This window comes from Trichosurus vulpecula, chromosome 4, assembly GCF_011100635.1.
Source record: "Trichosurus vulpecula isolate mTriVul1 chromosome 4, mTriVul1.pri, whole genome shotgun sequence".
In the NCBI taxonomy this organism is placed as follows: domain Eukaryota; kingdom Metazoa; phylum Chordata; class Mammalia; order Diprotodontia; family Phalangeridae; genus Trichosurus; species Trichosurus vulpecula.
The window spans coordinates 67143884-67170210 of NC_050576.1; the positions used below are offsets into that span (position 1 = coordinate 67143884).

General features: G+C 39.9%; 1 protein-coding gene across 1 annotated transcript; it reads right to left on the reverse strand.

Moving 5' to 3' along the window:
• Positions 1–1295: 1295 nt before the first annotated feature.
• TNFSF4 (TNF superfamily member 4) lies at positions 1296–25791 on the reverse strand. The gene is made up of 3 exons (XM_036753791.1): positions 25648–25791; positions 3855–3897; positions 1296–1651 (listed from the first exon to the last, which is right to left on the reverse strand). Exons 1-3 carry the CDS (start codon positions 25789–25791, stop codon positions 1296–1298), a joined length of 543 nt encoding a protein of 180 aa, XP_036609686.1.
• Positions 25792–26327: the final 536 nt, after the last annotated feature.

A 26327-nucleotide genomic window follows, 5' to 3' on the forward strand; every position in this document is an offset into this window, starting at 1 on the left:
TCAGCTGTATCAAATGAATTCCCCATGACATGAAGAATAAAATCAGCTAAGCACTCGTGTCTCTGCTTCTTCCTGTTACCAATTGTGCATTGTCCATGAGATCAGTGAATGTTTTATGGTCTTTCCAGAAAGAGAAGTGTGTTCTTCCTCATGTACAAATTTCATTTGTTTCCTATTGGCACCAAGATGCATTTGTTAATATGTTTGCATTATTCCTGGAACAGAGTCGTGGCAGGGACAAAGGGTTGGGGAGAAAAGGTAGCTGGACATGTAGACAAAATTATGTCTGCATGTACCTGGTACAGTTGTTGTTTGTTGTTGCTCACTTATTTTTCAGTCATGTCCAACTCTTCATGACCCCAGTTAGGGCTTTCTTTGCAAAAATACTGGAGTGATTTGCCATTTCTTTCTCTAGCTCATTCTACAAATGAGGAAACTGAGGCAAAGAGGGTTAAGTAATTTGCCCAGGGTCACATAGCTAGTAAGTGTCTAAGGCCAGATTTGAACTCAGGGAAATGTCTTCCTGACTTCAGGGCCAGCATTTTATCCATTGCACCACCTAGCTGCCCCACCCGGTACAGAATAGGTGCTTAATAAATGCTAGTTGACTGACTGACTACATGTGGGAAGAAGGGTACTTATATGTTGTTATTCCTTCATATCATAGGTTATTTGTTTCTCTTCCCAAAATAACTGCTCCATTTCCTGTCATCTTTAACCACCAGCACCACCCACCCCACCCCACCCCACCCTGAGTCTTTACAAGATTATTTAACCACTTTAGAAAACTCTTTCTATTGCTTCCATTGCACTGTTGTGAATGTGTCTCATAGTATTACAACAAGAGCCATGTTTCCGGGACAGGTCTATATCCACACACAAACTATGAAGGAAAATAGGTGATAAGGTTGTATGTAGAAAAAAAGGAGGAGGACAAGGAGCACAGGGGGATAAGAAGCCAAGGGAAAAATAGTGTTCCTTATATGACCATCCTTATCAAAGCCTGATACTTTTCCACAATTTATTTTTTCCCATGTAAGCCAAAGCATGCAGAATGCCACCAAATTGCCTGGAATTGGTAGCTTTGGCTTCTGAACGGTCCACAGGGATAATCAGTACGTCAAGTAGATTTCCACTCTATCCCTGAGAAAAACTTGAGCATCCAGTCATGGCCCAAGATGTGTGCGTGGTTGGAGCTATGGCTCCTCTGTATCCATGGTAGAAATAGTTTTTCTGCCCAATCCCAGTTGGTTTTTGGTGGTGATGGTAGACTTGGGTCCTTTCATTTCAATTCTTCATTTGCCACAGAAGTTATCATTAGTCAGTTGAATGAGGCTTATTTCCCCTTGACTGAATGCTAAGCTTGTCGAGGACACTTTTTGGGATACCACTCTCTGGTAGATCGAGTCTTCAAATCTCAGGTAGACCACAGCAACAGAGCTGATATATTGGTAGGAGGAAAAGTTTGAGAATAAGTAAAAACGTTGATCATTCCGATAATGAAAGTCAATGTTGGGAGTTCGGGAGAAGTAGCCCTTCAGCCTTAACAGGTAAAAACCATCACATCTGATCTTGAGGGAGTTGTTTTGCACCTCGATGGATCCAAATTCACCAGAAGATTGTAAGGTAAAACCATTCTTTTCATCATACTCTGGGAAGAATGAAGGCAAGAAGATGTTCAAAGTTATAAACACAGAAAGGTCCTGCTCACTTTAGAGTACTATCTGCCTCTCATTACTGATTCTCGGATCTGGATTTAAAGCTGGATGAAATCTTAGAAGTCACTTAACTCAAGCTTCTCATTTTACAGATGAGGAAACTGAGGCCCAGAGAAGTTATAAATGACTTACCTGAGGTCACAAAATCAGGAATGGCCAAGTTGGGAATCACATGACCTGAAAGGTGTCTGGGGTATGATTTGAACCCAAGTCTGTACTGAATCCAAGTCCATCAGTCTAAGTACTAAATGTTGCTGTTTCATGTGGGAATATTGTCACCTATGTCTTGAGAATAGTAATGCCAGCTGCAAAAATTAGCCCTGGCCTGAGTACTCAGAATGGAAAAGAAGGCAATGGGTTCCATGGACTCTTTCTAGACTAGCTTCTTTTTGTTTGTTGTTGCGATCTCTTTTTTTTAGGAAATTGATCTGCGGCAGGCTGGTGTTTATGTTGCCATGAAGAGATGGAAGCCATATTAAACAGACAAATTTGAATTTAGCAAGCCAAATTCCATTTTGGATTTGGAGGGGGGGAAATGCCAATTTCCTTTCTTTTTTGTGCTCCTAAGGTAAGGCCCAGGGGAACGAATACATCTACATGTAAACATATAGATGTATGTATGGGTATCTATGCACCTATACACAGCTGAACATCAATATTTTAATAAAAAGAGCTATGAATTCTTTAATAAAAAGAGCATGCCTTCCAGCAAAACATCACAAATCTTTGAATTCTTTAGAAAATATTACTTGAGTCACTGCAAACAAACAATTCCCTGGGGGAGCCAAACCTCTGGTGTTGAGCCGCCCCAAACATAGTTGGACTAGTCTTCCAATAATAGACACAGAATGCATCACCATGCATGTGCTCAAAACCCCTCCAACTAGTTAGGACCCACCATTCTGTCTCTTCTGACATAGACTTGAAGGAACCAGGGTGACTTAAACACCATGTCATGATGGGACATTAGTCTTATATACATATAGAAATATGTGTGCGTTGTTATTGCTTACTATGCTAGTTTTGCAGATAAGTATATTGCTACAAATGTGATACATATAGGTGTGTGTAAATATACACACAAATACATATATATACATATTACATATATAGTATTCTAATGTTTTTTTAACTTAGGTGGAAAAGAAATTTTTATTATTATTCTATTTAAAAATAAATGTGCACACACATATGTAGGCATGTTGTTGTTGTTCAGTTGTTTCATCCAACTCTCCATGACCTCATTTGAAGTTTTCTTGGCAAAAATACTGGGGCAGTTTGCCATTTCCTTCTCTAGCTCCTTTTTGTGTGATGCAAATAAAATGTGAAGACTTCACAGGGAAGATATGTATGAATATATATATATATATTAGTATATATATATATACTAAGAAATGTTTAAAAATCAAGAAATAGGGAAGTGAAAAAATTTCTGAGGCCGTGAGAGTCTGATGGCTCAGTCTCTGGGAAAGTTTACCCTGAAGCTTTTTGTTCTTTCTGCTGGTTCTGGTTTAAAGATTTGCTCAGTAAGAATAGGGTCACTGTGACCTGCTTTCCTTTACTGTAAAAGTACTGTAAGAGAATGGAGAGGGTCTCCCCCTCCCCTTATCCCATTCTCCTTCTTCAGATTTATAGATGTCACCTCAGTTGTAATCATTAACTAAGGGAATGGGAATTGGAGTTTCTGTGCCTCAATTTCCCAGTTCTTTGTCTAGCTTTCGTGCTCAGATTGTAAGTCCACCTCCAAGCCAATGGTGAGGAAAGTCAAAGGTGGGTGGGAATTCTCTTGGGTTAGGTATAATTATTGGTGCTTTGCCTCTTGTAAAGCACCTCCCTTGCTAGATTTGTTCTAGCAGAGGATGCCCTATTCTCAAGAATTGAATAAAATTTATTTCTGCTCCCACCCTGAGATGGCTCCTTATTATAAATTTAATTGGTGAGGGTCTTTCATCCCACACATTTTACAAATGAGAAACTGAGGTAAACAGAGTTAAATGACTTGCCCAGGTTCACCCACGATCATCCTTCTTATTGTGCTCTAACTTCTATGTTGGAAGAAATTAAGAAACAAAAAATATTCAGAAATCCATATTCCATTTGTAACTTTGGGATTCTTTAATCTTAGGCAATACTTACCCAAAAGATGCACTTTGACACTCTCATTCTTTGACTTCGGGGGCTAAAAGGAAAGGGACATTTTTAGAAAAACAAATGCCAATAAATCCACAAATCACATTTAATAAAGAGGTAGAAAATCAATCCAGTAATCAATCAGCAAACATCTATTGGCCAAGCACTGTGCTAGATATTGGCATCATAAAGATAAAATGAAAACAGAATTTATCCTCAAGGAATTTAAATGGCAACATACAGAGGGAGGGATATCATGACAAAGAACAAGACAGAGTGTCCTGTCAATCAGTAAGTTGGCATTTATTAAGTACTTTCTTTGATCCAAGCACTGTGCTAAACCTTGACACACAAAGAAAGAAGAAAGAATTCCCCTCTTCAAGGAGCTTACATTCTAATGGAGGAGGCAATATGTAAATAGCATTCTATGTATTTGTTGTTAATGTTGTTCATTCATTTCAGTTTGAGGTCTAAATGAATGACAAAAGGCTTTATATTCGATACTGGAAGCACATTGCCCAAGAGAGAAGCAAGAGTGGCTGGTCAAGCCCTACACTTTATCAAAATCACATTGGCCTCCAGGTGGAGGATGAATTAGAGGGAGGAGAAAATTGAGGCGGTGACCAGCTAGTAGCAGTCCAGATGAGAGAGTATAAAGGCCAGAACTAAGACTGTGGGGAGGATGGGATTGGATCTCTACAACAAGGATACCATGATGGTAAAAAAAAAAATTAAACTTCACAATGGATTAGATATGTGGGATGAATGTGGCTGAAGAGTCCAGGATGACTCAGGATGCAAGCCTGGGTCATTAGTAGGATGGTAGTAACCTCAATAGTAATAGTAAAGATAAAGAGCTTAGGAGGAAAGATAAGTTCTGTCTTAGAAATGTTGAATTTGAGATTCCTAAAGGGATATACAGTTCAAAACAAGACTTCAGTCAACCCTGGTCCCTTGGAGCCCAAGTGTATTGGATGGATGTACTTCATCATAACATGTGACATTTATATAGCTCTTTGAAGTTTACAAAACACTTTATTTAAATTTTGTGAATTGACCATCACAGCAACCCTGGGAAGCATGTACTGCAGTTTTTACTATCTTTATTTTACAGAAGAGGGGAACTGAGGCTCAGAGAGATTTAGTGCCTGGTCCAGGGTCATGCATGAAGTAAGTAGTATCAGAGATAGCATTTTAAGCAACATCTTCCTAACCTCAAATTCAAAATATGTGTGTGTGTATATAATTTTCATATGTATATATATCAAGGACTAGAGATGGGAAGGACCATAGCAATTATCTAATCCAAACCTCTCATTTTACAGAGACTTGCCCAAGGTCACACAGGTAGTAACAGAACCAGAACTCAAATCCACGTTCTCTGACTCCAAATCCAGGCCATTTTCCACATCAGCCTATAGAGTCCAGCTTTAGACCAGTCCATATCTGGTTTCCCAGCTGTGCCTTATATCCTTCTTAGTATATTCATTAGGAGTTAAGGCTATTCTGTTTTTCCTCATAAGGTCCCCAAAATTTTATTATCAGTTCTACCAATCATGGTGTCATTGTCTTTTGGCAGTTTTTCCTTTCCCTCTGGTAGTCATTGCAATGTAACAGAAAGAGACATTGTGGTATAGTAAATGCAGGGCTTGGCTTCAATTCTAGGAGACCCAGGTTGAAACTAAATCTTCAAAAATTGCTGACTGTGATTCTGAATAAGTCATTTAAACTCTATATGACTTGGACAGTATATTAGGATGTGTCTACCATCATCACATATTGGAGGAGAGTTCCTCCTCTTTCCTGCCACTCCCACCACCACCACTGCCAAAAGCACATATTCCCAGGTATTTCTTTATTTGGGTAAAAAAAAAGTTATTTCTAGTTTAAAAAATAAATCCATCAGGCCCTGAGAACCCGTAGGCTGTGGTCAGGCCGTGGTGATATAATGGCTACTCTTGACTTCCAGGTGATACAAGGTTCTTTAAGCAATCATGTGAGAGTTCCAGTTTGCAACCTATGAACATTTACCATTATATATGAGTAGGAATATCGTCTTTTAACAACCAGAAAGGGGAACTATATGACTGTTGACCATCGACAAACTAGACAATGTCAGGAGATCACGTCAACCTCTTAAAACATGTCTTCAAAATAAACTCTTACTATTCAGTTCAGAGAAAGCCTTCGGTGAACTGCGATGTGATATCAAAGAAGACAGCCTTGGCTTCCTTCACATCATACCTCAAGGCTCCCAAAAAGCCAAGGTCATTGGGCTACAAGAAACCTGAGCCCAAAGCTATAGGATACTTTTGATCTTATTGAGAAGTATAATACCACAGTGGCTCAGGTGTGGGATTTCCAGGTACCAGATGCTGAAACTGACTAATTGTGAGACCAAGGGGAAAAAATAATTTAACCTATCAAAGCCTTAGTTTTGTCAGCTGCAAGATGGGATTAAAAATACCTGTAATACCTGTGAGACACAGGGAAGATAACAGATGCAGAGTTCTGCAAAATTTAAAGCACTCGATAAATGTCAGTTATTATTATTAGGAAATGTTGAAGGAATTTGGGATGTTTCACCTAAAAATTTAAATTAGTACATAGTACAAATATTTAAAAGTTTGTCATGTAAAAGCCAGATCAGATTTATTATGTTTATCCACAGAGAGCAGAAGTAAAACCAATAAGTAGAAATGATAGGGGGGAGGGTGGAGATGAGTTTTATTATATTTCAGCTTCACAAAAAAAAGAATAATCATGACGCCTAAAACTAGTCAACAGTGTGGTATGGGCTGACTTGAAGGGTAGCTAGGTCCAAACCACTAGAAATGTTTAAGAGGAAGCTAGATGACCACTTGTCCCAGTAATGAGATGAGAGGAGCCCTGGACATAGAGATAAAAGACTTGGATTTTAGTGTCAGCTCTGTCACTTACTAGCCATGTGGCTGTGGACCAGTCATAGCTTCTCTGACCCTCAGTTCCCTTGTCCATAAAATGGCAACTAAGATTTTATATCATTTACCTAATTGGGTAAATTGTTGTTAGGAAAAGACCTCATCCTTATTTATGCCAATGAAATCACAAGTCCAGTCTCTCTGCCTATATCACAATGAATGATATGAATGAAATCTATTAGGATTTACAGGAACATGTGCATTAAAAGTGCACAGGATGAGAATGTGATAGGGGTGGCGCAATCTGTTTTGGTGAAGGGAGTAGCCACACTGATGAAATCACTGATCCATCAGTGTTTCATTGTAGAGATTTTTGTGTCCAATAGTGGGTCAGATTATACAACCCATACAGTCCCTTTGAGCTCTTCAATTGTATGAATCACACAATTTGTATGTGCTGTTCAGGCACTCCTAGCATATTAGCCTTTCCTTTATTTGCTACCTGTCAAAAAACTTAATCCTTGACATCTGCGAAAGTACTCAACTATAAGAAGGAAAGGGAATTAGGGAAGAGGGAGGAAGGGAGGAAAGGAGGCCAAGACAGTAGGAGAGTGCTGAGCTAGGGATGAAGCTTGTCATTTCTGCCAAAACTGACAGCCCTTTCACATGGTTGATTTTGGCATAGGGAGAGAGATTTGTTTTCATAACCTAGAGAGTGAGCTCCAGGAAGCTAAGTCCCCCGCCTCCACCGCACAGGAACTGAAGGCTTCTGCCACATGAGATTTCAGTGAGGGAATATCCAATCAAAGAGAAATCTCTCACTTCTTTATAAAGTGGGGAAAATCCAAAAGCCCTTTGTTGTTGTTGAGTCATGTTGGATTCTTCGTGACCCCAACCTGTGACACATAAAGGCTTTGTGCCCTTGGGCAAATCCTTGAACTTCTCAGGGCTCCCAGGCAATTCTCATGGGCCAGAGTTATAGAGAAGGTGCCTATCCACAGTAGAGTAAGTTTCTGTGTGGACTAAGAGGAGCCAAGATTTATTTAGAATATATATGTGTGTATCTGTGTGTGGGTGTGGGTGTGTATGCACACACATACATATATGCACATATACATACAATATATGTGTGCTTGTATGTATATGTGCGTACATACATGTGTATGTGTGTATATACATGATTGTGCATATACATATATACATGTTTGTTGTGCACATTTATTGTATTGTATATGTGATGTGGATACAAATGGTGCCCTAAGTGTTAGTAAGGGTCACTTTCCCTTTCCCGGGCTCTCTGAAGGGGTTTGAGGCCCATTCTGTAGCCCATCTTGTAACTTGAGGATATCTTAATGCCCTTTCCCCCTTATTTTGAAAAACCATATAACTTGTACCAAAAGAATTGCTTTTGTCCCCCTTATCCTGCATTCCCTATCCTGTCATTCATCTTCCTTATCCTGTGTCATGACAATTTTTCCTTATCTTGCAAGTGACCACCTTCCTCACCTTGTTTGTACTTATCTTGTCCCCAAAACTCCCATAAGAAACCCTAAAAATTACATCATCATCATACAGGCTGCATAGCTTTCTATCTATATAAGTCTGGTTCTTTTCCCTTATTAGAGCCTTTGTTTAGCTCTTGCTAAATCTCAGGTCCATGTGCTTTTGCATCAATAAAGCTCCCCTTGGCTGCAGAGAAGATCTAAGTGAATTATTTCACATTTGAACCTGCTCTCCCAACTCTGACCTCATCATATGCATGTGTGTATATATACATATATATAAAATGTCTTTTTATGTGTGTATAATTCTATACCTAGATATCTGTGTGCAAATATGTATACGTATAGAACCATACAAATATGTATATACATGTACAAAGGTATATATATATACACGCATATATATACATATATAATCACACACATATACATATACACAGGTATGTATACATATATTTGTGTGATTCTACATATGCACATATGTTCAGATGTATGTTATATAAATATGCAGTATATATGTATTTAAATTAGTTACTAGGGTTTTGAGGTGATTTTTTTTTTCATGGAATGTGAACTGGTTAAAAGGTAATAAATAATGTTAAAAATAAATGGGGATTCCCTAGAATGGAAAAGTGTTGCTATTTCCCCATGTAATTTAACATTTTTATAAGTGATTCCAAGATAAAGTGACATTGTGAACTTCCAGGTTTTCCGATGGCGTTAACCATTTGTTTCAAGTGCTCTCAGGGCTATGTGAATGGATAGGTACAAAATCACCAGGTAAGTTTGAAGCTAGGTTACAAGCGATTAATAAGAAGTGGAGGTAGAGAGTGTAAGCACTTCCATGGAGATAATTAGCAGTAAAAGGAAGAAGAGGAGGTAGCAGAGTGGAAAAAATTTTTTAAATGTAATTTTTATATTTAGGATAGGGGAGACCCAAATATGGAAAAGGTATTTGACTTGCTCCATTTGGTGACAGAGAGCAGAATTAGGAGCACTGGGTGGAGGATATAAAAGACAACACCAGAGGTATTAACTTTCTAACAATTAGTAGTATCCCAAAGTGGAATGGGCTGCATTAGAAGTAAGTTCCCCTCACTGGGGGTCTTCGAGCAAAGACTGGCTGACCACTTCTCTGGTATGTTATAGAAAACATTCTTCAGGTATCAGTCTGACCAAATTGCCCAGAATTAAATATCTAGTATCAGCAGAGTCAGGATTTGAACTCACATTCCCCGATTTCAAAACTAGTGCTATTTCCACTATAACAGCATCGTTACTGTCCAAAACTATTTGTAAAATATAATTGTGATTAGAGTTTAGATTTCATATCTCCATTGGGGAATGATAGCTCTAACAAAGCTATCCTAATTCTGAAATGCCGTGATTCTGAGAAATGTGTTTAAGTAGTGGAGGAGGAATCAGGGAAGGAAGGTGGGTAGAGAAGGGAGACTGAAGATGTAACTGATCATTTCTACCTCTACCATTCTACTGAAATTGCTTTGGAATGTCACCAGAGACATAAAATAATACCCGATCAAACAACTTTTTCTCAGTCTTCATCACAGCCTTTCAAAGCGTATGTGACTAAAAAGGCCAGCCATGGAGACAGCTGAAGGAATAACCCAGTGGAGGGCCCAAAGTCCCCATTGGGATCCATGCAGTGATCTGAAATCTAGGAAGGCCCCCAACACATTGGGTGGACTCCCTTTAGCAGATTTACATTAGGACATGGATAAGGGCTGAACAGGATGAGAGGCATAAATGGATTGAATTCTGAACATCTAGGACATCACATATCAAGTGATAAAGATAAAAAGAGTTCATTTCATGCTACTGGCCATGAATGTGGCACCTCAAAACTCTGCTCACCTAGAGTTCTAATGATTAGGGTTCTAATTATTAGATTATTGTTGATAATTAGGGTCCTAGCTATTAAATTGTTTTTCATGATATTGAGCTGAAATAGACTATTCTGTAACTTCTACCCACTATTCCTTGTTCTTTCCTATGAGACCAATCAAAATAAATCCAGTCCTTCTACCTGACAGAGCCTCAAATACTTGAAGAGTTTTCATTTCTTGACTCTCTCCTCACCAGTTATCTTTATTCCCCAGGTGTCTTCTCTACAGCAATCATGCCACTCTTCGTAGAAACCATAATGTAGAAGACAATCCTTTCATTCCTGGAATGCCTCTTTCCCTGCCCACTATGTCCCCACTGCCCTGATTGGTAAAACCTACCACATCTAGACTAGTTCCCAATCATGCTTCATTTCAAGCCCTTACCATCTTCTCAACAGCTGCCATGCTGCCACATTGGTACACACTTAGCTCCTCTCTATACCAAATTCTAGTTCTAGAACCCTAATCAGATCAGCTCTTTCATTTCTCTGTCAATTTGTTCCCCTCTGACTCCACTGACCACCAGCCAGTACACTTCACAAACCAAAGTGTAACTCTCTGGTTACCACTCCCTCATATGTGTGGTCTCCCCCATAATAGAATAAGCTCCCTGAGAGCAGGGATTGTCATTGCTTTTGTACTTATGTCCCAGGTACTTAGCACAATAATTAGCAAATAGTAAGCACTTAATAAGTGCTTTTCTATCCATTCATTCAGTCTTTCCTATTGTTTTCCCTTATCCAAATTAAACATCCCCATTTCTTTCCATTGGTTCATATATGCACTGTTCTGTAGTTCTTTAACCATGCTCCTCACCATTTATTGATAATGCTTTACATGGTCTACATCTTTTTTGAAATATGAAGTACAGAATTGGAGTCAGTACTCTAAGAGCAGTTAGGTGAAGCAGTAGATAGAGTGTCAGACCTGGAGTCAGGAAGACTCATCTTCCTGAGTCCAAATCTGGCCTCAGATACTTTACTACTTGTATGACCCTGGGCAAGTCACTTAAGCCTGTTTGCCTCAGTTTTCTCAACTGTAAAATGAGCTGGAGAAGGAAATGGCAAACCATTCTAGTACCCTTGCTAAGAAAATCCCAAATGAGGTCATGAAGAGTCAGACAGGACTGAACAACAACTTTGGATGCGCTTTTCTCTCAGCCTAGAGACAAAAACAGTCATTGGAACCCAGAATTGCTTTAGCTTTTTTCACTGCCATGTCACATTTTGATAGATGATGAGTGTCCAGTTTTATCTAGCATTACATCCCTAAGTGCACTTACCCAACATTTTGTCCCAGCGGTGTGCAATATACTGTTAGGTCCTAGACTAAAAAGAAAAAAAGAAAGAAAAAGTCCTTGCCCTTTCTTAGCTTTTAAAAAGCTTGAAGTCAAACTGGAATCCATTCTCTAAAAACTTCCTGACCTTCCTTGCTATCAAGTCTTGGAATACACTATTCCTTCTACCTAAAATCCCTTTTCCTCCATCTCTAGCTGTAGAAATCTGACTTCAAAGTCTAACTGAAATATTATTTCTTCCATGAAGCTTTCCCTGATCTCCATAGCTAAAAATGATCTCTCTTTCCTATTAACTCACATAGCCCTTTGTGCCTCAGGTGTGGAACTTATTGTATACTATTCTCTATAAGTTATTTATGTATCTTGTTAACTTATTCTTACCCTGAGGGCGGGAAATGTTTCTTGTATCTCTCTCATTTTCTGCTGTGTTTGGCACCAAGTCAACCATGTAGTAAGTGTTTCAACAAGCGTTTTTTAGATGAATGAAGAAATTAAATCTAGAAAATGACCATTGCTAACTATTCCATGAGCCTCCTAGCTCCAGAATTTTCTGATTCTATAAAATAGATCCAATGTATAGGTCCAATATATATTGGTGCAATATCTATTGATCCAGTGTATATTGCTGTGGTGAACAAAATGCTACATGTATTAGGGTAGGATACTGGAAGGATACAACACATTTGTAAATAAAAAGTTTCATTCTACTCAGTCAACAGCCATAGAGTATCTGTTCCATGGCTATCTATCCTTATGCAATTCTGGCTGCTGGATCTCAACAACACTTATGGTAACTGGAAGAGGCCCAAAGCAACCAGCTAAAATAAGTAAATGGACATGTGGCCTTCTAGATGTTAAGAGACCAAAATAGTAGACTAAAATAGATCGGTAAAACAAAAACTCAGAGGGAATGGGAACAACATCGACATGACAGAGAAGGATATGGATTGAAAAAACACAAGTTTCCTCTCTCAAATCTCAGCATATAATTCAATGAGATAAGTATCTTATTAAGCACCTGTAATATGCAAGGTGTTGTTTGAGGTTCTAGGGTTATGAGCAAAAAAAAAGGAAAACTGCCCCTGCCCTCAAGGGCTTCTATTCTACGGAGGACCCAGCAACTAGAAGGCACCTCTTGAGCACAGAATGAAGCACGAAGCACTATTTGATATGGAAACATAACCCTTCGCATGGGCAACAGATTTAGGGACCTCTCTACCCACTGAAAGATGGTCTGAACTGAATTTGAAAAGTTCAAAGAAATGTTTAGATGTAATGATGGATGGCAGATTCACAGAGTTGTTTCTAAGGTTAGGAAGGGAATTTTGAGGTATATTCTTAACCTTTGAGTTTTAAATTACAGAAGATAATTAATTCGCTCTCCCCAGTTGCTTCAGTGACACTATGAGAAACAAAGCACTAATCTGTGAAAACCATATCTTATGCTATAATTGTGGTTCTCTTCCTCCCCACAAGCCTTCACCACTGAATGAAGGCAAGAGTAGGGTAAAAGGGATACTTTTCCCCAGAGGCCCAAGAGTCATCATTTACTGCTGAGCTGTCAATTATCTTACAAACTAACATTCTGAAATAGAATTTTGCACACAATTCCTCCAAATTCTCAGAAATATGTCCAAATGCCCAGAAAGTGGCCCCTTCATTGCGTCCCACAGAACTATCAAAAGTTTCCTTTCTCAATCTCATGTTGTCAGATTTAATGGGTAGACAGTTGCTTAGATGCTCAAGTACTGGTGAGAAACCAAGGGATCACCTCCCTAAGTCCTCTGGGACCAATTAGTCACAGTGTGAATGAATCTAAGGCATGGGGGACAGCCAGTATAAAGATACAGCGTCATTCATGAGTGAGGAACAGTAAAAAGTGTGTGAAAAGGAATAGTGCGTATATCTAACCATGTCATTTCATCTGATCAATGATCTTCAGTGACTTCCTATTGCCTTTGGTATTTTAGTGTTTTTTGGGGGGAGGAAGGCAGGGCAATTGAGGTTAAGTGATTTGCCCAAGGTCACACAGCTAGTAAGTGTGTCCAGTGTCTGAGGCCAGATTTGAGCTCAGGTCCTCCTGACTCCAGGGCCGGTGTTCTACTCACTGTCCCACCTAGCTTCCCCTTTTTATTAATTTAGGTTTTTTTGGGGGGGAGGCAGGGCAATTGGGGTTAAGTGACTTGTCCAAGGTCACACAGCTAGTAAGTGCTTCCTATTGCAGCAAATTTCAGGCTCCCTTGTCTAGTATTCAAGGCCCTCCTCAATCTGGTATCACTCTGAGGCAGTTGGGGGTGCCATAGTGCATTGAGTGCTGGGCCTTGAGTCAGAAAGACATGAATTCAAATCCGGCCTTAGGAACTAACTAGCTGTGTGACCCTGGACAAGTCACTTAACTGCCTCAGTTTCCTTCTCTGTAAGATGGAGACAATACTAGCACCTCACTGCTGGAGTTGTTGTGAGGATTGAATGAGGAAATTTTTGTAAAGCACTTACAATGGTACCTGGCACACAATTGGTACTTAATAAATGCTTATTTCCTTTTTTACTTTCTTTCTTCCTTCCTGTGGTTAAATGAATAAAGTGCTAGACCTGTGGTCAAAAAGACCTGGGTTTGATTCCTGCCTCAGACACCTATTAACCTTGTGCCCCTTGGCAAATCATTTAACTACTATGGTCCTCAATTTCTTTATCTCTAAAATGAAGAGATTAGACTACTTGACCTCTAAGGCCCCTTCAAGCTCTAAATCACGGTCCTTCTGCAATATTGTTCTACTCCATGCTCTTTACATCTTATCCCCAAATGAACTCTTCTCTGCCCACTGAACAGGCTCAGCATTTTTCTACTTTCTTGCCTCTTCTCACATTATTTGTTCCCTACACCAGGAATGTCCCTCCCTCTCCTTTGCCCATTGAATCCTTTCTCATCCTTTGAGAACATCTACAAATCCTTCTCTTACCTTCCCACTGGTAGTCACTCTTCCCTTCCAAGGCACTTTGTTCTAGACAAAGAATATTTTGCACTTATATAGGATGTCCCAAAAGTCTTAGTGAATGCTAAGCTATTAAAACTTAAAACTGCACAAATACTGTTAGGACATCCTGTAGGATATGATGCATCCAACTTACCAGTGTTTTATCTTATCTCTTTCCTAGATTATATGTTACATATGAGAATCAGGAAACTGCTCCAAGAGTTGGTATCTCCTCCAACACTGAGTGCTCTGCACACAGTTGTCCCTTAATAGATGTTTATTGAATGGACCTAAATGAATGAAAGTCTAGGAACACTGGATTTGGAGTCAAAAGATGTAGGTTTAAGTCTTGGCTTGGTTATTTGCCTCCTGTGTGACCTTGGGCAGGTCATGTAACTGCTCTAGGCTTGTGTCCTTGTCTATAAAATAAGAGGATTGAACTAGATGACCCTTAAGGTACCTTCTAGCTCTAAATCTATGGTCCTATGATCCTAAATTGTCAACATATCAAAGAAAGGTGGGGAATCCATCCAGAATATGAGTTTTGGTATAAGATTCAAAGTGACTGGTCAAGAATATCAGTGTTAGCTTTTTCATCCTCATCACTGAGGCTTTCCTGATAGCTTACTGGTCCTGCTCAGTATCTCTGATGTCTTCCCTCTTTGATCCATCCTTCAAATTGTCTCTTTACCCAGTAGAATATAAGCTCCTCGAGGGTAGAGGACCTCTTGCTCTTGTCTTTATATCCTTAGTACCTGTCTAAGTAAATGCTTGTTGACTAGCTGATTCCTAAAGCATGATCCATAGATCTAAAAATCTTCACTGGCTTCCCATTGCCTGTCAAAGAAAATATAAATTCCTTACCCTGCTTTTAATAGTCCTCCCCAACTTGACTTCAGCCTACATTTCTAGATTTGAGTCCTTTATTGTATAGTAAACCTTTTCAAATACTCTACTTTCCAGCCAAAACAGAGTAGTCATTATATCTTCTCATTCTGCCCTCTCCTGTCTCTGTGTCTTTGCTCATGCCTGTCTATAAACATAGACTTATAACCGTATAATTATAATAGTCTTCATCCTATCTCTTCCAATTGACATCCCTCCTTTCCTTCAAGGACCAATTCAGACGTCATTATGAGGCCTTTCCTGATTCATCATCAACCTCTTCCCATGCACACATCCCATTCAAAAGTGATCTCTCTTCATATATCTAACATTTTGTCTGAATCTCTCTTTTAAAGTTGTAAATTTCAGCCTTATTTTATAATCATTTGTTTTGGGAGGTTGTTTTTTTTTTTTTTACTTTTTGGAGAGGAAGGCAGGGCAATTAGGGTTAAGTGACTTGCCCAAAGTCACACAGCTAGTGAATGTGTCAAGTGTCTGAGGCCAGATTTGAACTCAGGTCCTCCTGACTTCAGGGCCAGCGCTCTACTCACTGAGCCACCTAGCTGCCCCTATTTTATAATTGTTTGTAAAAGTCTTTATATATCTCCCGTCTATAGATTATAAGCTTCATTAGGGCAGAGTCTACATCATTCCATTTTTTTTTAATAGCCAGAGCCTAGACCAGTGTACTACACATAGAAAGCACTTAATAATGTTTGTTGAAAAATAATTGATCATGATTCCAGAGGACTGAGGACAAGGAACATTACCCTCCTTATGACAGAGAGATGATGGACTAATAGGAAGAGTCTGAAATTCATTTTTGGATGTGGCCAACATGAGAATTTGTTTTACTTGACAATACCATTATGATACAAAGATTTTGTATTTCTTACTTTCTTTTTTCTTCCTTTTCCTTTATTTTCAGTGGATGGGGAAAGGTTTGATAATTTTAAATATATACATATATAAATAAAAGTTTGTTAAATTGAGAAGCAAAACCCTAAAGATAGCTTTCTACAGAGCTTCTTAGTTACAGAAGTAGGAAATAGAATCTATGTATTTGTTGACCAAAGCAATGTCAATCTGCAAAATATATCAGTTTAAAGCCTCTTTGTACACGTGATTTTTGCATAAGGAAATAGTCAATTAATGTTGTTTAAGCTTCTATCTTCATCTAGATTTGTGTGGAACTGATTTAAATCCATGTTAGTTTCTCTCCTCCCTTCACTCAGTCATAACACCTAACATTTACATCAAACTTTTAGATTTAAAAACCATTTTACATTCATTATTTTCTTTGATCCTGAAAAAAAAAAGCCCTGTGAGTTAGATGTTATCCCCAGTTTACAGATAAGGAGACTAAGATTCAGAGAGATTAACTTTGGTAAAAATCTTCCATCCAGTAGGTGGCTGAGGTGAGGCTTGCAACCAAATTCTCAAGTGCTGAGACCAGTGTCCTTTCACTAAACCACACTTTAGTACACTACGATCGTATTTCAGGGCAGGACCTGTTTCATCTTTGTATCCTCAGTACCTAGTACAGTATATAGTAGGTGGTTAATAAAAGCCTGTTTATTGACTGATTGATGATAAAAACTGTCTTTGCTGATAGAATTGTGGAGATTGATGGTGAGATTTTTATTTATCCCATTAAAATAGTTATTAAAGCTTGAAACTGTATTAAGAATTTTGGGACATGATAAATACATATACACACAGAAATGGTTTGAGAAGTAAGAAAACATTGTAAAAATGCAAGAGACTACTATTAACAGGAGTTCCATTACCTGAATAATTAAAAACTGACTTTTTAGAATTTTTCAAAGTTTGCAGATTTCTTTACATCCATTGTCTCATTTGAGCCTCTCTGTAACCCTACCATGCAAGTAATCTCACCTGTGGCCCCAGGAAGCTGTAGCAGGTACATTGGCCACACCCCAGGAAAACTGTCTCAGCAGACAGGGTGGACAGGCCTCAAACTTGTGTGTGAATTAGTTGGATGTCTACCCCAAGCATGTGAAGACTTTCCCCAGTGCAACAGACAGAGGAGAACAATTTGTTCCAACCGCGATGAAGGTGGCTGAAGCAGGTGCTGTGGAGCACTAAGAACTTGGTCAGGCATTGAAGATGACACGGTCATCCACTGCATACTGGGTCATTGCCATTGACTTTTTAACCGCCATTGGCCTTTGATGACTCAGGAAGAGAAAGTGGGGCAGATTACTTTGTGCAACTCTGCCTCACTTAAGGCAAGTCAAGACATCACCCGTGATGTCACTGGTCCTCTTCAAGAAAAAAAAAAGGGATGAACAAGAACAATGCAAGTACTCTGGGTATTATTGTCCTGATTTAACAAGTGAAGAAATTTAGGCTCAGAGAGATTAAGTGATAAAGACAGCAGGTAGTCAGAGGCAGGAAATGAACTAATTTTATTAATTACTTTATTAATTTACTTATTTCAAATCTAGCATACCATCCGGACATTAGTCCACACCTCTCTTTGGGAAGGAGCCAATTCTGATTCCAACAATCAGGGTGTGTCCTGATGCAAGTCATTGGTCTCTCTCTGCCAACCTTCCTCAGCCACATTATAATGGTACCTATCACCTACCCAATTGACAAGGAGGCTAAAAGCGTAAATAAAGTATGGTGCTCCCTCTAACACTATCAATAAAGGAAATAAAAAAGCTTTCATTAAATCAAGCAGCTAGCTGGGTTCGGTTGAGAAAGCATTGCTCCTAAAGTCAGGAAGACTTGAGTTCAAACCTGGCCTCAGACACTGGCTATATAATCTGGCCAAGTCACTTCACCCCTGCCTCAATTTCCTCAACTGTAAAATGGGGATAATAGTACCTACCCTTCAGGATTATTGCAAAAATCAAATAAGATAATATTTGTAAAGGGCTTAGCACAGTGCCTGGCCCAAATAGATCAAGAAGTACATTTAAGGATTGTCTCTCTGGGTGTTTATAAATATCTTTCTACACAAAGTGGCTCTGGAGAACTATTTGTTTTTTGGCCAGACTTGTGGCTCATTTGCACAGGGAACCCCCAGTGAGGGAATTCCCTCTACCAATAAAGGAACAAATTAAAAATATTTATTAAGAACTTTCTATGCACAAAGCACTCAAGGACACCCATTCATTGGTGGATTTTGAATGGATCTCTTCCCAAAAAGCCAGTGTTGGTGACATAGCATGCTGGACTTGAATTCAGTAAGAACTGGGTTCAGATCCTGCCCTGATTATTTGCTCCCTGTGTTACCTTGGGCAAGCCACCAGGAATACAATAGAAAAGCGAGATTGTCCTTGTTCTCAGGGAGCTCACATTCTTATAGGGGAGACAAAACATAAAGGATGTTACAGCTGCAAGTCAGATGGAAAGGTCCCAAGTCACTGGGGTATTACTACCAAAAAGCAGGTGTCAATGTACTTCTTAAACATCTAACTAGCATTGAAATAGCACTTTGAGGTTTATTACAAACATTATCTCATCTGATCCTCACAACAGCCCAGGGAAGTAGTGTTATGTATTAATTAGTAGTACTAGCTATTAGTACCCCCATTTTACAGATGGAGAAACTGAGACTGAGGGGTTAAGTGGCCTGACTGGGGTCACATGGTAAACATATGAAGCAGTATTTCAACGCATCTCTGTCTCAAGTTCAACTGCTCCACCTAGTGGCCCTCAATGTCATATCCATTAATAAAAAGCTTATCAAGTCTTTTTGTTGACCATAATTTGATAGTGCCAGGGATTGTGGTGGCAGGAACTTTCTGTTCTGGGTCTTCCCTAGCTGCGGCTGCTAAAGAGGTGAGGCCTGTGGCATCTGGAGAGGAAGTTTTTGGGTAGCAACCTCCCCAAGGCAACCCTATGCTGAGCTATGGCAGTGGACATAGAGTACTGTCTGTTTTGTGGGCTCTTGGGCTCAGATTCCTGGGCTGCCTCCAATCAGAGTTGGAGGGGACATGTTAAAGGAGGGACTGGGGGGGCCTTGACCTGTCTTTTCCTCAAGGTAACACTAGCTCCAGAATTTATCTCCTCACAGAGTTGCCAGGAGCACTGAGTGGTTAAGCAAATTGCCCAGGGTTGGATGCAGTCAGTAGGTGTCAGAAACAAGATTTGCATGCAAGTCTTCCTGACCCTAAGGCTAGCTTATTATCCTCTAAGCCAAGCTCTGTCTCTGGAAAACCTTTTTTTAAAAAAATGAATAACTCATTGAACTGCATTTAAGAAAAAGAGGAAAAAAGATGCAAAAATCCCAAATAGCAGTCACAGTCAAAATATTTCTCATACTGTAAAAGGAGCTACTTAACCATATACTTCCCCCTTAAATAATTTAATTTTCTGTCCAATTTGGCCATTTGCCATTTGAGAATTAACTGTAACATACTAAGAATGGGCTGGGGAAGTTCTGTTTCATGTGCTTAAGTGAGACTTTCCATCTCTCCACCTAGTTTTAACGTCTCCAGCCTTCAACAAAAACAGCCAAAGAATAGCACATGTAGTCTGGCATCCTTATCAACTTCACAGAGACTGTTTTATTCTTCCGCTTGTCTCGAAGGCAGCCAGACTGTTAAGTAGAGGGAGTCTTAAGAAACAACCTCAGGGCGTTGCAGCGTGGAGTCTGGAGTCAGAACCCCTGGTATCATGGAGAGGGGGTTCCAATCCCCACCAGACTCTAGCTATGTAATTGGAATAGGCCACTTCTTTTCCCATCTATAAAATGAAGGAGGTGAACTATGATCTCAAGACCCTTCTTCATGCTAGTGCTCCATGATGTTAGCCATTAGGTCTTCAATTTACAGAGAAGTCATAGCCCATGAGGAAAAGGCTGATTTTAGGTCTGCTTCTTGAGATCATAGATGTAGTTTTAGAATTTTTTTTTAACTAGAAGGTAGTTTGCCAGAGAGAAGATTGATTTAGCATGTACAAGAATTCAGAGGTTTTATAAGGAGGTCCACCATTTTGGAACAAACACGTGTTGACTATCATTACATCGAATTAAGGTCTTGCATGAGTTAGATCTTAGAGCCCTGATTCTGTTTCCTATTACTGCCATGAATTTCCCTTGCGATAAAGGAAAAGTCATTTCTTCAACATTTATTTAATGTCCCCTGTGTGCAGAACACAATCTTAGGCACTAGAGGAAGACACAAACTATAAATTAGACACAATCCCTGCTTCACCTCACATAGCTTTTCTTCTAACAGAGAGATGACACAAGCATGGAGACTACTAAGAACTCTAATAACACTCCTAATACCACTTTAAGGTTTAGAAAGAGCTTTCTTCCCAAGACTTATGAGACAGGTAGAATAAGCAACATTATCTCCATTTTATAGATGAATTATACAAACTATTACATGATAAATGTTCGTCCAAGAGGTGCAAAACCAAGTATTTCAGGGGCTCATCTTTTTTACCACAGGTCAAACAGAGATAACTAGTATTTGCTCCCATCAATCTTTTTTTAAGGTAATCAGAGTTAAGTGACTTGCCCATGGTCACACAGATAGTGTCTGAGGCTAAATTTGAACTTACGTCCTCCTGACTCTAGGGCCAGTGCACTATCTACTGTGTCAGCTAACTGCCCCTGCCCCCATCAATCTTAAGAGATTCCTCTAGATCAATATTCTGACATTAATGAGTTCTCCTTTCTCTTCCTTCCTTCTCTTCCCCAAGTAGTAAAGTATGTCTACAGTGGAAGTGATGAAAGTGGTCTGAATTTTACAGTGGAAAAGTTATCCTCTATGCATAGAGAATGGCTAGGTATACAATACAGATCAACCATTACCAAAGGGTTTTTTCTGATTAAAAAGTAGTATGGCATCTTAGAAAAGAGCTGTGGATCTGCAGTCTAGTGAGGCGGATTCAAAATGTGCCTCCAGCAAGTGTTAGCTAAGACAAGTCACTTCGCCACTCAGCCTCAGTTTCCTCATCTGTAAAAATGTTAAAAAAAAACCTGCACTACTTATATCTCAGGATTGTTATAAGGAGAGTACTTTATAAACCTTGAACTGACATCAAAATGGATGCTGTTAAAGGTATGTGGAGAGCTGAAGCCAGAGGGTAATTAGAGGCAAGGGCTTGAGTCCATCAGGCTCTTTGTTCCCTTTCATATCTTTCTGCTCCATCTATTCAGCAGAACCTACTGAGAATGGACCAGGAGGCAGACACTCCCTGAAGCTGGAAGGATGTGAAGGGAGATGGAGGTGAGAATGAAGTAATTGTTAGAAGGCAGAGATTTTGAGAAGCACTCTCAGAAGCTGGGACAGAAAACCAACTCTATTTGGGTCCTGCCCATATTCCTGGAAAGAAGCTCTTTCCAGGTACCAACATACTGAATTACAGAGAGAAATAAACCATTTCCCAAGGGACGCTAATCAATAACCCTCTTAAATTCTGAGAAAATAAGTTTTCCTAAGCACTTTAATCTCAAAAAAAGTAGTTTCCTGGGGCAGCTAGGTGGCTCAGAGAGTAGAGCACCAGCCCTGGAGTCAGGAGGACCTGAGTTCAAATCCAGCCTCAGACACTTGACATACTTACTAGCTGTGTGACCTTGGGCAAGTCACTTAACCCCAATTGCCTTGCCTCTCCTCTCCAAAAAACAAAAAATAAAGTAGTTTCCTAATTGAGGGTTACCATGAGATAGAGCTTAATATAGCAAGTGGCATTAAAATACCAACTAAAAGAAGTTAAGAAAATCTTGTAATAGTGATGCCCTCTGGTGCCACACTAGGTTAACTCATAGTCTGAATTTGCTATGCTGAAAGTCTTTGGTCTATGATACAATCAGTGACTTGCCTAGGGACACACAGATAGTAAGAGTCAGGGCTAGGATTCTGACATAGAAATTATTTACATTTGAAATTACCACTTTTGTATTTTTTTTACAAAGTTGCCACATTTTGCTATATTCCTTACAAGAAGAAGGAAGGAAGGAGGGAAGGGAAGGGAAGGGAAGGGAAGGGACGGGAAGGGAAGGGAAGGGAACGGAAGGAGAGAGAGAAGGAATGAGGGAGGGAGGCATGAGGGAGGGAGGCATGAGGGAGGGAGGCATGAGGGAGAGAGGGATGAGGGAGAGAGGGATGAGGGAGAGAGGGATGAGGGAGAGAGGGATGAGGGAGAGAGGGATGCTTCAAACGTTTACTGGCTGTATGAACCTGAATGAGTTACTTGACCTCATTGGGTCTCAGTTTCCACATCTGTAAAATGGGAATAGTAATACCACCCACTTCACTGGGTTGCTATGAGAATCAAGCAATACCATGTATGGAAAGCACTTCGTAAAACAGAAATTTATCTATAAAAGTAAACTAGAATCACAATTCTCCAGTGCTAAAGCAACATCCCCATTGAACAATGTAAGTTAAGACCTTAATATATCACCAACATTTACAAGACTGGGCAAATGTTAATGGCATCCTGGATATATGGCTGTCATCTTATTTAGTAGTCCTACCTGAAATAACGTCCAGGTGTTATTTCCTTCCCTACTATTACTGAAGAGGTAAAATCATATGTCTAAGTCTTGTACTAACAAAACTAGAGAAATAGTAATTAGGAGAAGGGAGTCTTCCAGCTAGTGGACCCAGAGAGGATCCCCAAAGCAGCAATGCCCCCAAATGCCACAGTATGGTCACAGACCTGCACAGAGCCCATATTCTCTTCCTAAGAGGCTAGATTGGCCCTGGAGCAAACTCTGTCTCTCTGGGCCCCACTGCCCCTCCTTTCTGCATCATAGATCACATCTCTATGGCACTGTGTAGTTTCTCACAACAATGCTTTGGAGTTGGTAGCATAAGTACTCTCATGCCCATTTAACAGATGACAAAATTGAAACCTACAGAACATTGTTACTTGCCCAGTGCCTAACAAGGTTCCCTGTCCATAATGGGCACTCAGTAAATGTTTGTTAGAGAAATGTCACACAGCTACAAAGCGGTAGATCCAGGATTTAAACCCAGATCTCCTAATTCCAAGTCTGTCACACTTATCTCTATTGGCTTCCTTTTGGGGCATCTAGGTGGTACAGTGGCTAGAGAACTGGGCCTGGAGTTAAGAAGACCTCATTTCAAACCCATCCTCAGATATTTCCTAACTGTGTGACCCTGGGCAAGTCACTTTACCCTTATGTGCCTCTGTTTCCTCAACTGTAGAATGGAGATAATAGTAGAATTTATTTCCCAGGGTGGTTGTAAGAATCAAATGGGGTAACATTTGTCAAGTGCTCCGCATACTGCCTAGTAGGTGCTATAGAAATGATAGCTATTATTATGGTCATTATTATTGTTCTTACAAGGACCTAGGAATTTAGGTAGCAATCCTCCCTGAAGGCAACAATTGTTCCACTTTGGTTTTTTCATTCCCAACATTTAGCACAGGTGTCTGGCACGTGCATAGGAGGAACATAATAAATGTTTGTTGCTCGATCAATTTGTTCCCAATAATCATTCTTTCCCTAACTTTAGCATCTGCCTCGTCAATGATATCTTTGGTGGTAGCAATTGCTCAGACCACAATTCATACTACAACTACTGTTTTCCACCTCCACTCTGGGGGACAACCTCGCTGCAACAGGATGGAAAGACATTGAATCAACTCTCTGTTGGCTGTCTTACATCACCCCACTAGAGTAAGGAAGCATGTGTCCTTGCGGTTATTTGATGAAGTGCTGCCAACTCGCAGAGTATAGTGAAAATAATGTGCTGTGCTATTTTTGGGTGTCATGTTTATTTTCTTCTCAAAAGAGCTGAATTGTGGTGTATGCCATTGACTATCCTCCCATAGATCCCTTCCTACTCACTTCCTTTCCCCTGCTCTCCCACTCTTCCCTACTCTCAAGTTTACCTAAATGAATCTATGCAAATGTGGCTGGGGAGAAGGAGAAGTTGTTTGACTTAAAGATCTGGAAATGTAAAACTTCTGGACCCTCTAGCTCTCCTCCTATAACTACAGAACCCAAACATCTTTTTGTGGTCCAGAAGAAACCACACTTTCCCCTAAGTCCCCACTGCTCTTGTACCTCCATTTCCTGTGGGTTGAGTCAAACCCAGGCTTTACTCTGGAGCTGTACCCCCAACTACCTCCATCTCCTTCTGTCACAGCGTGATTGGCTTGGCCTTGAGTTATGCCTCAGGAATGGAGTTGCCTCCATTTTTGGCCTTGTGCCAAGAAGAAGCTTGGTAGTACCCAATAATGTAGACAAAATTCATCTAAGGAAAGCAGAAGCCATCCAAAATTAGCCATTGATCTGAATTGATACGTTTTACTTGGCTGAGCCCGCAGGAGTTCTGTGGTTCTAAGAACCGCGTTCCCCAGGAAGGGAGGAAGGGGCACTATGGAAGCTAGGAAACAGAGGAGAGGACACTGGTACCCTAGGAAAGAGCAAGCAAACATAATAGAGGGAATAATATAAATTCTTTATCAAGAATAAGGAAGGGAAGGAGGAGGATTTTGAGGAGAAGAAGGAGAAGGAACAGGAAGAGGAGAAGGAAAAGGAAGACAGGAGAAGGGGGAAAAGAAGAGGAGAAAGGAGTAGAAAAGAAGAACCAGAAGAAGAAGAAGAAAAGAAGAAGAAAAACATAAAGAAGAGGAGGAAGAAGTAGAAAAGAGCAGGAAGAAGAAAAGAAGAGGAAGAAGAGAAAGAAGAAAAGAAGAAAGAGAAGAAGAACAAGAACCAGATGTGTACCTGCTGCCCATTCATTCTGCATCACATGCTGGGCAAAGTGCCATAGAGAACAGCAGTTTAATTGAGGTTTTCCACCTGTCACTGGTGAAGGTGAGCTTTCCTTGGGATTATTTGTTTAAAAGCTTTTGGATGAATATGTATATGCACATACATACAAATCCTAATAATTATGCGATTATAGAAAACCAAAAGGATTTTGGGTTGGGACTTTTATATTTATTTATGCCTTGCACTTTCTGTGGGGAAGGGGAATTACATCAGTGAATGTACACCTTCTAAGGTTTTCAATGTTCTTTTTGTTAATGCTCTTATCAGACATGTTAACAGAAAAGAGTAAAAACCCAAATATACAGAGTGTTTCATATCACCACAGTTGAAGGTATGGTGGGGGGGGGGAAAGGAACAAAGAAAGCTAAAGAAACCCATAAGCTAGACACATCCTAGGCACTCTGTGGCTTCCGAGCCACTCCCTATCGTAACAACCATCAAAGGAAGGAAGGAGAAAAAAGTAAATAGGCTGAGATTCAAATTTGAAGAAGAAAAAGCATTCAACCTTGGCCACTGCATTGTCCTCAGATGTCTTTTGTGAGCTGAGCCTTGCAAGATAAAAAAGAAGAAGGAGGTGAGAAGAGGTCTTACCTGAGAAGCCCCCAAAATGTAGATCAAGCATATAAGCAATCCTATGCACTGAATCACAGAGGACACCAGCAGTAGCTTATTAACAATGGTCCTCTGCCTTGGCAGGTTCCCAGATCTCTCCTGCAGTGGCTGGTCACCTTCCATCTTCTAAATCCAGCCAAGAGAAGATTAAAGGATGAAGAGGAAGCCTGAGTCACTGGATGATGACCTCTTCCAAGGGAAAGAAAAAAAATCAAGTAAACTAGCCAGTAGATAGTCTCAGAATCGAAGTTAAAGAAAATGAGTGGTTAAAGGGGCAGCCTCTCAGTTTTATATGCTACAGCTCTTGCAGGCAGGCGGGGGAACTTCTTGTGACTAATCTGAATTTCCCCTTTACTTACTTTCTTTTTTTTCCCCTCTGGGCTTACAGAGAGGTTGTTTTTGTGGCATTCCAGTTCAGAGTTGAGTAGCCTGAAATGACAGAGTCATAAAAGTATGCTATTTTCTTTATTTCTCATTACCCATACTTTGATGATGGGTCGTTTGAAGAAGATCATTGTCACTCATTGATACAGGCACTAGTATTTAGCTGTCCCCTCTAAATGCAAGGCACATGTTAGCTATTTTCAGTGGTCTTTTATTTTGGGGGGGAGTTAGGGATAGGGAGAAGAAGGTGTATATCCAGGCATCATTCCGAATTT

What these genes read in the sequence shown, in the direction of transcription:
- TNFSF4 (XM_036753791.1), bottom strand. Translation starts at nt 25,791, where the DNA reads ATGGAAGGTGACCAGCCACTGCAGGAGAGATCTGGGAACCTGCCAAGG. An exon ending in ACATTTTGGGGGCTTCTCAG is followed by an intron (nt 3,898 to 25,647) that starts GTAAGACCTCTT and finishes CTTTCCTTTTAG; the next exon opens with CCCCCGAAGTCAAAGAATGA. An exon ending in TGTCAAAGTGCATCTTTTGG is followed by an intron (nt 1,652 to 3,854) that starts GTAAGTATTGCC and finishes CATTCTTCCCAG; the next exon opens with AGTATGATGAAAAGAATGGT.